The sequence below is a fragment of the Phascolarctos cinereus genome, unplaced genomic scaffold, assembly GCF_003287225.1.
Source record: "Phascolarctos cinereus isolate Bilbo 61053 unplaced genomic scaffold, phaCin_HiC Scaffold_2;HRSCAF=192, whole genome shotgun sequence".
Lineage (NCBI taxonomy): Eukaryota > Metazoa > Chordata > Mammalia > Diprotodontia > Phascolarctidae > Phascolarctos > Phascolarctos cinereus.
In genome coordinates, this window is record NW_027555625.1 from 42421366 (window position 1) to 42431897 (window position 10532).

At 45.7% G+C, this 10532-nt stretch overlaps 1 protein-coding gene across 1 annotated transcript in view; it reads right to left on the reverse strand.

Moving 5' to 3' along the window:
• The window catches only part of CALB2 (calbindin 2), a 30919-nt gene extending 21561 nt beyond the window's left edge, over positions 1-9358 (reverse strand). The window contains exon 1 of the mRNA XM_020963574.2: positions 9165-9358. Within this exon, the coding sequence (XP_020819233.1) occupies positions 9165-9255 (91 nt within the window). The 5' untranslated portion in view covers positions 9256-9358. The remainder of the gene's footprint in view (positions 1-9164) is intronic.
• Between the last annotated feature and the right edge of the window lie 1174 nt (positions 9359-10532).

Below are 10532 nucleotides of genomic sequence, written 5' to 3' on the forward strand. Positions count from 1 at the left end.
TTTTGCAATTTTAAACCCAGAAATAAGCAGACACACTTTATACAGACTGAATAAACACCTCACATCTATGTATGAATACCTTTTGAAAGTGTCTTGTTGCTCTTTTGATGAATAAAGATGCAAATTTATTAAAGAGCAAAATGACCAGAAATAATCCAAAGACATACTTTTTTTTTCCTTCAGGAAGGAAGAAGTCCATAAGGTATCACCTTCTTTTTAGAGAATTAAATGATTCAGAACCTCTACTTTTGTCCTGATCATCTCAGGACCCAAAGATGTTTCTCTCAGACAACAGCTTGGTTACCCTGGGCTATCCACTTAATCACAAATCTGAGTTTTGCAGGCCAGTTAGATCAGCCACTTCACCCAGAGTGGGATGGGAGACATCCATATAAAGATAGCTAGAGTGTCTAATGGATCTCCATGAGGGCAGGCCAAAAGTCCAAAGGGATTCTACCAACCCTTGTGTAGATGTTTCTCTGACCTACTCAGCTCAATAGTCCAGTTCATAAATGCTGGTCTTGAAGTGAGGAAGACCTGAGTCTGGGTCCTGCTTCAGACATTTACTACTATTTGACTCTGGCCAAGTCACTTAACCTTTCTGTGCCTCGGGTTCCTCAGTGTAAAATGGGGATGATGATAATAATAGCACCTACCTTACAGAGTTGTTAGGATTGAATGAGATAACATATTAAGTGCTTTGTAAACCTTAAAGTGCCATAGAGATTCTAGCTATTATTATTATTACTCTAGTATGTGTAAGAAGCTCTAGTTCCTTTTTTCTAGCTCATAAATATGCATAGCCCCTAAAATCTGTGAGCCGTCTGGCAGTTGGGCTTTTGTTTTCTGGATGGAGCCAACTTTTTGGGAGTGCTTACATATGCAGCCTCATTTCCCTGAGCCAGACAAAGATGCGGACCCAGTGGGTGTCCGGGATGTGGACTAAAGACGTCTTCTTGTATCCTCCTTGTACGCATTTGTTCATTTAGTTTGCATCTCATTCGATACGTTTTGTAGTTAGAACCACTTCGTGTGAAGCTTTGTCTATATTCCTTGAAGTCCCAAACCTGATCAGTAATACTGGGTATTCTCTTTCTTTTGAATCTCTGCCATAATACTTATCAAAGGGATTCAACACAAGGTAGCCAAATGAATTCCTTGGCTGCTTGAATTTTAACCTCATCTGCTGGGGCTCAGCAAGGCTGGAGTAACTCAAGTGGGATGGAGGTCCCCGTTTCTGGCTACGTTAATAGTCTTTCTTTGAGCCGATGCTGGGGAGTTGGAAATGGGAGGGGCAGGGGGTTAGAGCTGATGGACTAAGAAAGAAAGGGGGAGATGCTAGAATGCTATAGAGAAGAGAGGGGGGAGACAGGTGAAGCCAATGGGCAGGGATAGAAATGAGAAAAGTAGGAGGGAAGATGATGCAGTATATCATTGGAGAGAGGCTGAGCCTTCTAGGGTATTGCTGAGAGACTGTTCTTGAAGTAGCTCAAGCTTGAACTGCTATTAATTGATGCTCCATGGGGGCTGGGACCAGTTTCTCAAGGGCTTCTCAGTCCTGGAAACCTCTCAGGGTAGAGGAGTTTGAGTCTGGAGGAGGAGGAAACAAGGTGTGCTGGGCAGAGACAGTGGCATAGGCTAGGACGGTACAGCCCCTGCTCCCTGCCCCTCACAAGTACCCGCAGGCAAGCCCAGGGAGTCATCTGTTTAAAATGAAAAACAAACTCCATTTGGCTGGGATGAGAAGAGAGATCAAAGATGGGAGTAGTCTTTCAGAAATAAACAAAGCCTTCAGAAACTGTTGCTACCGCTATCTAAGAAAGGGAAGGGTCTCTTAGCAATAAGGTAGTCTTGGCACCTGGAGGGAACCTTTCTCTTCCTGTACTTTCCAGAATGGGTGAGTTGGGGGAGGGGAAACAGCTTGAGTTCCCTAACACCCTATTTACAGTGGTCTTGAACCCCCAGAGATGGGCGCAGCCCCATAAGCTGAGCTGGGTCCTAGCGAGGGTCAGGGGTAAAGGGATGAGACCAAAGTTGGCTTAGGGGATAGAATCTGAGCTTTACTTCTCCATCCCCCTACCTCCAGTTCCCAAAAATCCAATTATGCTTGAGTCTTCATGTACCTGAAAGCAAGAATCCAAGAGCATGTGGCAAACTGAATTGCAGGAGAGGCTGAGTGGATCTGAATACATTGTTGTCCTCCACCCTCCGAAGGTGGGCAAAGTTCCAGGACCAGAGTAGACAGAGGTCCAGGATACCAGGCCACCAAACACGACATTTTAATTTTCCTCCAGTGAGGGGGGAAGTGGATGAAAGGGCTGGACATGTTGAGATCCAGCTCCAGATATTTACTAGGCTTTGGGACCCTGGGCAAGTCACTCAAGCGCTGCCTGCCTCAGTTTCCTCATTTGTAACATGGAGGTAATAACTTGACAGGCTGCTAGATGGCATAGCAGATAGCTGTGGAGACAGAAGAGCTGGGTGCAAATCCTGCTTCAGACCTTTACTATCTGTGGGACCCTGGTCAAGTCTCTTAACCTCTGTTTGCCTCAGTTCTCTTGTCTGTAAAATGAAGAGGATAATAAAACCTTAAAAATAATAAACATAATTAAAAAGAATAAAAATTAAAAAATTAAAAACTCAAAGAGTTGTTTTCAGGATAAAGTGAGATCTTTTTTTTTTTTTTTGGTGAGGATATTGGGGTTAAGTGACTTGCCCAGGGTCACAAAGTTAGTACATGTCAAGTGTCTGGTCTGAGACCCAGATTTGAACTCAGGTCCTCCTGACTCCAGGGCTGGTGCTCTATCCACTGCACCAAAGATGAGATCATATTTGTAAAGTGCTTTTGCAAACTTAAAGTGCTATACAAATGCTACCTATTATTATTTGTTATTATTCCCTCATTTTTAAGCCATCAGGCAATTGTCTAATCGACTCTGAGAGGATACTCTTCAGTCAGTCAGTCAATAAACAGTCAATTAATATTTATTAAGCACCTGCTGTGTGCCAGGCACTGTGCCAAGCACCAGGGACACAAAGAAAGACAAAAGATGGCCCCTGCCCTTGGAGAGCTCACAATCTAATGGGTACTCTCTGCTGTGTCATACACTGGGTATTCTCAAACAGATTCTCAAATTCATCAGCTATGTGACTCTGGGGCAAGTTGCTTGCAGTCTCTGTGCCTCAGTTTGCTCATATGTAAAACAGGAGGGTTGGATAAGATGGCCTTTAAGGGCCTCTTCAGCTCTGATTCAATACTCCTGTGATTCTCGGTCATCTTATTAGAAAGATCAGACTGGTGGTTTCTTTCACTGGTGTCACAAGCTTGCAGAGGAGGACGCCACTTACCGCTGCAGAGAGCTGCCCAGAAGAGAGGTGTCGGACTTGGCATGTTTGCCATGTCTTCCTGCCTCCAAGGGTGGCTCTCTCCCCATTAAGCGACATTGCCTCTAGTGAGAACACTGAGTAGAAGTAATGGGTCAGAATACTCTGAACTAGTTTCTTTCTCTCCCTCTGACTGCTGGTCCAGCCAGTATATTTCTACCCTCAACAGCAAGAGAAAGGTACTGCCTTCAGAGCACTCTGATGCCCGTTTGGCATGGGAGATGGGGAACGTGGTGGATGCCAGCCTGGCTTTCTTGATGAAGTGCTGGGTTTTAGAGGGCGCGCAGAAGAGGCCATGTGCCTATGACCCAGCATCAGCTGACCCTCGCATGTAGTGATAATGATAAAAATAATAATGATGATGATGATGATAGCCACACATTTTAAGTTTTGCAAAACACTGTGCATTCAATTCGATCCTCACGCTAACCCTGGAGGCAGGTGCTATTATTATCCCCATCTTTACAGATGAGGAAACTGAGTCTGAGAGAGGCTGGAGTGGCACCTTGCCCAGGGTCATCCAGCTCATAAAGCTCATGAAGCAGGATCTGAACTCGGGTCTTCCTGCCTCCATGTCCAGGCTCTATCTGTTGTTCCCCTGAGATGCCTTAACGTAGCCCCTGTCAGAGCAGTGACATCTTCACACTGTTCCCCACCTCCTTCTAGGTAGTAGGGCAAGGGTTGACAGACAATGGCATGAGTGCCCAGAATGTCTTGGGGGCTGCTTTTCAGGAGCAGTACTGTTGGTTGCTGCCCACTCCCTCTTCTCCTGACCCACTTTTAAGAGGCTGAGTTTTCTTCCCACACCCACCATCACAAAACAGCAGCTGTCGCATCTGAAGGGTTGCCATAGTAGGACACATGACAGGGATTCTTCACCTTTTTTTGTGTTCTGGACCCCTTTGGCGACTGTCTAGTGAAGCCTCTCGTGAAGCCCTTCTCCGAAAAAGGTTTTTAAGTGAGTAAAATAAAATTGCTGGTGTCATAGTGCATAAATCACTGAGCTTGGAACCAGAAAGACTTAGCTTCCTGAGTTCAAATCCAGCCTCAGACACTTATCAACTGTGGGACCTTGGGCAACCCACTTAACCCTATTTGCCTCAGTTTCCTCATCTGTAAAATGAGCTGGAGCAGGAAATAGCAAACCACTCCAGTGTCTTTGCCAAGAAGACCCCAAACAGGGTCATGAAGAGTCAGACATGACTGAAATGACTGAACAACAAATAAAACGCAGAGGATGACGAAAGAAACCAACTCTATTGAAATAAAGCTATCAAAAGTATGTAACACATTATGTTTCCTGTATATCCATACACATACGTGCAAGTTCCCAGACCTCAGGTTAAGAACCACTGCTCTATAGGCTAACAGAGTGGGCTTGGAGACTGGACAGCCGGTCTCTTGGTTTGGTCTCTGGCTCTGCTTGCAGTGTGACAAGTGCACACTACCTTCCCTACCTGAGCCCCAGATTCTCATTCTTGAAAATGTGAATCAAAATATCTGGTGCTTCTCAACTCCAAAGTGGAGACATGAGAGTTGATGAAATTAACATCTGTGAATATGTCACAGCTCCTTGGACAAAGGTATTAAAATGATGCACACATCTCCTTCTTCTGGCAACAGACTCCCCCACCCCTTTTTACCAAGGAGACTGTCTTAGTCCCAAGGTTTTAGAAAAGAAGCCAGGCATCAGATCTACTCATATATCAGTTTCTAGCTTTTGCCTAGGATCTATCTCTCCACTTGTTTACTGGTGTAGGTAGCCTGAGAGAATGGGGAGTCAGTCCCCCTCACAGGTAGTAGGGAGTTGTTAATTGGACTCTAGTGAGCCCCAGGTGCCCCTAGGAGAGCCAGGGGAGGCTTTCTTGGAATATCTCTGAGGATTTGATTGGCAGGGGGAGCATTAGAAGTGGGAAGGGTGCCAGAAGTAAAACAAAATAAACAAAAAAAATCAAAGCTGTGGAAAGAGACCAGGGAGGAGTCAGGAGAAGGCAGGTGAGATGGACAGACGAATAAGGCAGAAAGTGAGTGGGTAGAAAGAGGAGAGTCAGCAGAAATTGTACAGCACAGGAGCCCAAGTACCTGGCACAGACTCCCTTCATTGATTTCCAGGCAGTTGTACCCACTGGTTGTCCTCCCAAAGTCATTTTTCATTTCTGAAAAGTTGTCCTAGGATTTTAATGTGTTCCCTCCAACTTGTTAAATCCACACCCACTGAATCCCAGGATAGATAAAGTAGGGAGGTCAGAGGTCATCCAGAAAATTAAAAAAGGAATTTCTCTGTAGCATTCCTGACAAATGGCCATTCAGCCTCAGCTCCAAATGACTTTAAATGGTGGGTAGCTATTTCTTCTCCCTTTTTTGGACAGCTCCAGTTGTTAGGATATATATTTTTTTCTCACATGGAGCCTAAATCTGTCCCTGCAACTTTTACGCCTGTCTCCTGGGACCCAATCAAAACAAACCTAAGGCCTCTTTCCCTCTGGACATCATAATACCTCTAGTAGCTACCTCTTAAGGTTGTTGTGAAGCTCAAATGAGATCATGTGTTGTGAGCATCAAATTAGTACCTTGTGACTGTTTGACAAAAGGCAGGATTGGTGTGTAAAGCATTTTTACAAACCTCGAGGCACTATGCAAATACCAGTGCTTCTTTTTCTCTTTATTTCACATGACAATCCTTTAAGGTTCTGTAGAAAGTTATCATGTTGTCCTCCCTCTACCCCTTCCCCCACAAATCTTCTCTAGTTTCTCCAGCTGGTCCTCAGAAGGCATGGTTTCCAAGCTTTCACCATTCCTGTCATCCTTCTTGCTATGCATCCTATGTAGTCAATTTCTTTCCTAACTATAGCTCCCAGACCTTAACACAAGACCCCAGCTGTGGCCTGACCAGGGCAGATTTTAGTAGAACTATCACCACTTTTGTTCTGGACATGATATCTCTTTTAATTCTTTTTTATTGGTTGCTACATCACACTGTTGACTCCTTGAAATTGCAGTCAACTAAAACCCATATATCTCTTTTCATAAAACTGTTGTCTAGCTAGCCATACTTCCATCATCCTGTCCTTGTGAAAATGAGTTTTCCAAGTGAAGGAATTTAGATTTTTAAAAATCTCTATTTACATTTCATCCTGGTAGCTTCATCCTATCATTCTAGCCTGTCAAGATTTTCTTTTGTATCTTGACTCTGACATCCCAAATGGTAGCCAATTCTCCCAGCTCTGTGCCCTCTGCAAATTTATTTCCCACCAAGTCACTGATAAAAATGTTCAACAGCACAAGGATATCTAGGCTACTTCATTAGGGATCCTTTCCAAGTTGGTGTCAGCCCATTAATGATGACCCTTTGGGTCTGGTCATTCAACCAGTTTGAAAGCTAGTTAACTGTACTACCATTTTGCCCATATTTCTCCACTGTGTTCATGAAGACAACAGAAGAGATTGTGTCAAATTATTTGCTCATATGCTTCCTCCAGAGACCTCCTGAGGGATTGCAACTTCTAAACTTGTTGCAGAGGCACTGGATGAGGAACCACTTGTTTGCTCTCTTGGTAGAATGCCCCTGAATGATGAGGTGGCTCAATGAATGGAGTGCAAGGCTCAGAGTCAGGAAAACCTGAGTTTAAATCCAGCTTACCAGCTTTGTAACTCTGGGCAAGTTACTTAATATCTCTCAACCTCAGTTCCCTTCTCTATAAAATAGGAATAATAATAGCACATGCCTTTAAGGGTTGTTGTGAAGATCAAATAGGTTAATATATGTATTTTTATATGTATTTTAATATATGTTAACATATGCTTTGGAAACCTTAAAACAGCATAGAAATATGAGTTATTATTTATTAGACCAGGGCTTTTGGGGTGAAGAGGTATGGCCTTTGAGGGCTCTTGAGGCTAGTCTTAGGTCAGCTGTTCTCAAGATCCCCCTCTGGGGTTATTCTTCCCCAGGGAATAAAAAAAAAACACTCTAGGGCTGAGCCTCTAGGACACTATATAAGAGAAAACTGCAGACCGATCTTATTAATTACTCCTGGAAAGCTAATCTTCTGAACCAAACCAGATGTGCCAAGTGGCAGAAAGAGAAGTAGCCTTAAGACAAGACATAGGGTTCTAGTCCTGGTTAAGCCCCTAATTTATTCTGTATCTTGGGAAGTTTTTCACCCAATCTCCCAATTTCCTCAACTGTAAAATGGGGGTAATCAACCAGGTCCTCTGTAGACCTGGCAGGGAGTGTGTGTAGGTATTAAGGATGTGACAATACTTTAAAAAGTATGATCTAAACAAATGTCATTGTGTAATTAAATAACAAGGCTTTTATATGTTTCCCATAAAATCCAAGGGTTTGACAAAAGAGAAGGTTGGCATAATTTTGGCTACTTGGTAACTTTCTTTCAATTCCACACAAGTCTTTGGAGCAGAGAACTGAACAAAGGATCCTTAGGTAATGCATGTATAACTTGGAGGACAATTATTCTTCATTTCTTAACCTAAGAGACTTTATGGACACATACTTTTTGGAAAGCTCAATCTCCCCTTTGTTCCCCTGTCATTCCTAATTTGACCAACTGGGAAACCAAGGCATTATAGGAGAAATGACTTACGGTTATTTTGAGGTAGAACAAAAGATTGAACCTAGGATCCCTTGGAATTAAGTCCTTTTTGTTTTTCTAGCTTTTTCCTTTCATTGTGCCCCTTCACCAAAGGCTAGGGAAAATCAGAGTTGACTCCAGCAATTTGAGTTCCCCTCCATTCCCCTCTGTCTTCCCATTACCTGTGTCTTGCAAAAGGGACCTACTGCTTAAATAGGACTCTTTTCCTACTAAAAGGATTTTGGATGCTCCCTTTGGCTAGGACCTCTGAGCAGAGAGCTGGTTTGTCTGTTTTGGACAGATGGGGGAGATTTCCTTGGCCATGCAAAAGCCATTGCAAGAAGCTTTCATGCATGACTAAATCACGGCTCTGCAGAATGCTAGAGCTCTGGAGGTGGAAGGAGCCTCAAGAGGTCATCTTATCCAGCCTGGAGCCTTTATGTAGATGTTTCTAGACGCCCAGCACTTATGGGAGAGAGGCTTCACAGCTTCTCCCTGGCTGGTGAGCCCTACTTAGCACTTGGGGTGCCACACCCTTCTCTGCTTCAGCTTGGGTAGAGTGCTCATTTGAAGGACTCCCCATTCTAAATGGGCTTTGGATTGAGGTCACAGCAGCTGGCACACAGGGACAAAAGTGAGGGCAGGTTGCAAATTTCCAGAAGAATCCCTCCCCTCTATTCTGCCATAGTCACAGGACTGCCAGTATCAGCGGGCACGGCTGGTGCTCGATTATTAAACTACAGGCAGAATCTGGGGGAAAAAAGGTGTGAGGATTTTTTTGGGTGTGGTTTTCTTTTGAGAAGTCCTGAGCCTCGGGGCAGTGACCTTAGGGACAGAGCAGCTAGAGACAGCCAATTATGATTCTTTCTGGGAGTCATGGTTGGGAACTCGGTTCACTCTCTCCATCTCTCTAGGAATGCTCCAACTTGCCCGCAGTGGAGAGGAGAAAGCCAGAGAGAAGCATCCCTGAACTGCCTTGGGAGGAAAAAGTTGCTTGGCAGTTGTCAAAGAGAGCAGGCGGACTTTCTCCCAAAGCCAGACCAGGTGTGGAGCCCCAAGAGATCCGGGACGGGAATTGACACGCACCTGTCCTGACCCAGAGTCTCCTTGAGCCCCTATCCCCTATCGCCCTCACCACCATCACCGCCCAGGTCTGGATAAGAAAAATGAAGTTCAGTTCTTACTGACCGTCAGCATCGAAGTGCTTCCAAATGTCCAAGAACTGGGACGCCGACAGCTCGGCCAGGTGCAGGTAAGGAGGCTGCTGCTGTCCAGCCATGATGGATGGGCAGGTCGGGCCAATGCTCAGCTCTGCGCTTTCTCTGCGGCTCCCGGACTCTCGATCCCCAGTTCTGCGTCCAGTCCCAGCGCCTCTCCGCCTTTATATACAGAGCCTCTGGAGAGGGCGCGCGGGGAGCGGCCTCCACTAGAGGGCGCACGGATGCAGCGAACGAGCCCCCGGGTTCCCGAGGGAGGCACAGGTGGGGGCGCATCTGGGGCCAGGAGATGCTCTGGAAGGGACTGGGCTGCGTTGATACTGAGGAAGCTATGTAATGATGAGGGAGTGTGAGGAGCCTTGTACCTAGGGCTTTCTGATTCCTTACCCTGCCCTTCTCTACTGCCTGAGGGGGAGCCATCCTGGTGATCAGACCTTCCTGGTCTGGGTCCAGAGGGACCAGCACAAACCAGTGGTGGGATCCACACGGGGAGTGGGATGGACTGTCTCCATCCTGCCCTTTGCCATCCTGTTCTATCTGTAGAAGGAGCAAGTGGGCTCTCCGGGGTCAGGATTCCCAGAGCCATAGATGATCAGAGCTGGAAGCTCCCTCAGCAACCATCTAGCTCAGTTCTGCTCTCTGGGGATTTGCCAAGAGATTGTCCCACCTTGACCCAGAGCACTTCTGAACGGCCTCCTGGAGAAGCTGAAGCTTCCTAGAGGGGGATGCTGGGGTTGCCTTCGTCCCCTGGGCCGTAGAAGCTGAGCCCTAGACCCCCCCATCAGGAATGCACAGCCTGGTGGATGCCTGCCTTTCACTGCAGCATCTTGGCAGCTTTATGCCCCCTCCCTGCTTCCACCTGCTCCATCACTAGGAGCAGCAGAGATGTGAATTAATGCTCATTAACATGTGTTGATGAGTGTTAGCTGAATAGTCCCTAGAAAAGACGAAGAAAGAGAGAAAGGAGGAGGTGAATCTGAGAGGTCAGTAGGGGAGAGGAGAGGATGGAGAAAAAGAGATTTCAGAAGGGAGAGATAATCTGTTAAGTGAAGTGAAGGAGAGAGGCTGGGTCATCCCAGTGGGTGTGGGGACCAGGGCAAATTACACTGTACCCCTCTTCCCAACTTTTTTTTTATGGTTGAGAAGCACATGCAGAGCAGCCTTGAAGTGGAAAAACCACAATCTGGGCCTTAGTTTTCTCATCTCTAAAAGATGGGGAGTTAGACTCAATGACCTGGCAGGCCCTTTCTAGCTCACACTGTATGAGAAACAATACTAGTTTGCATTCAGCTTCCTTTCCTCAAACAGCTCCGGGAGTTAGCTAATGCCAGAGCTATGA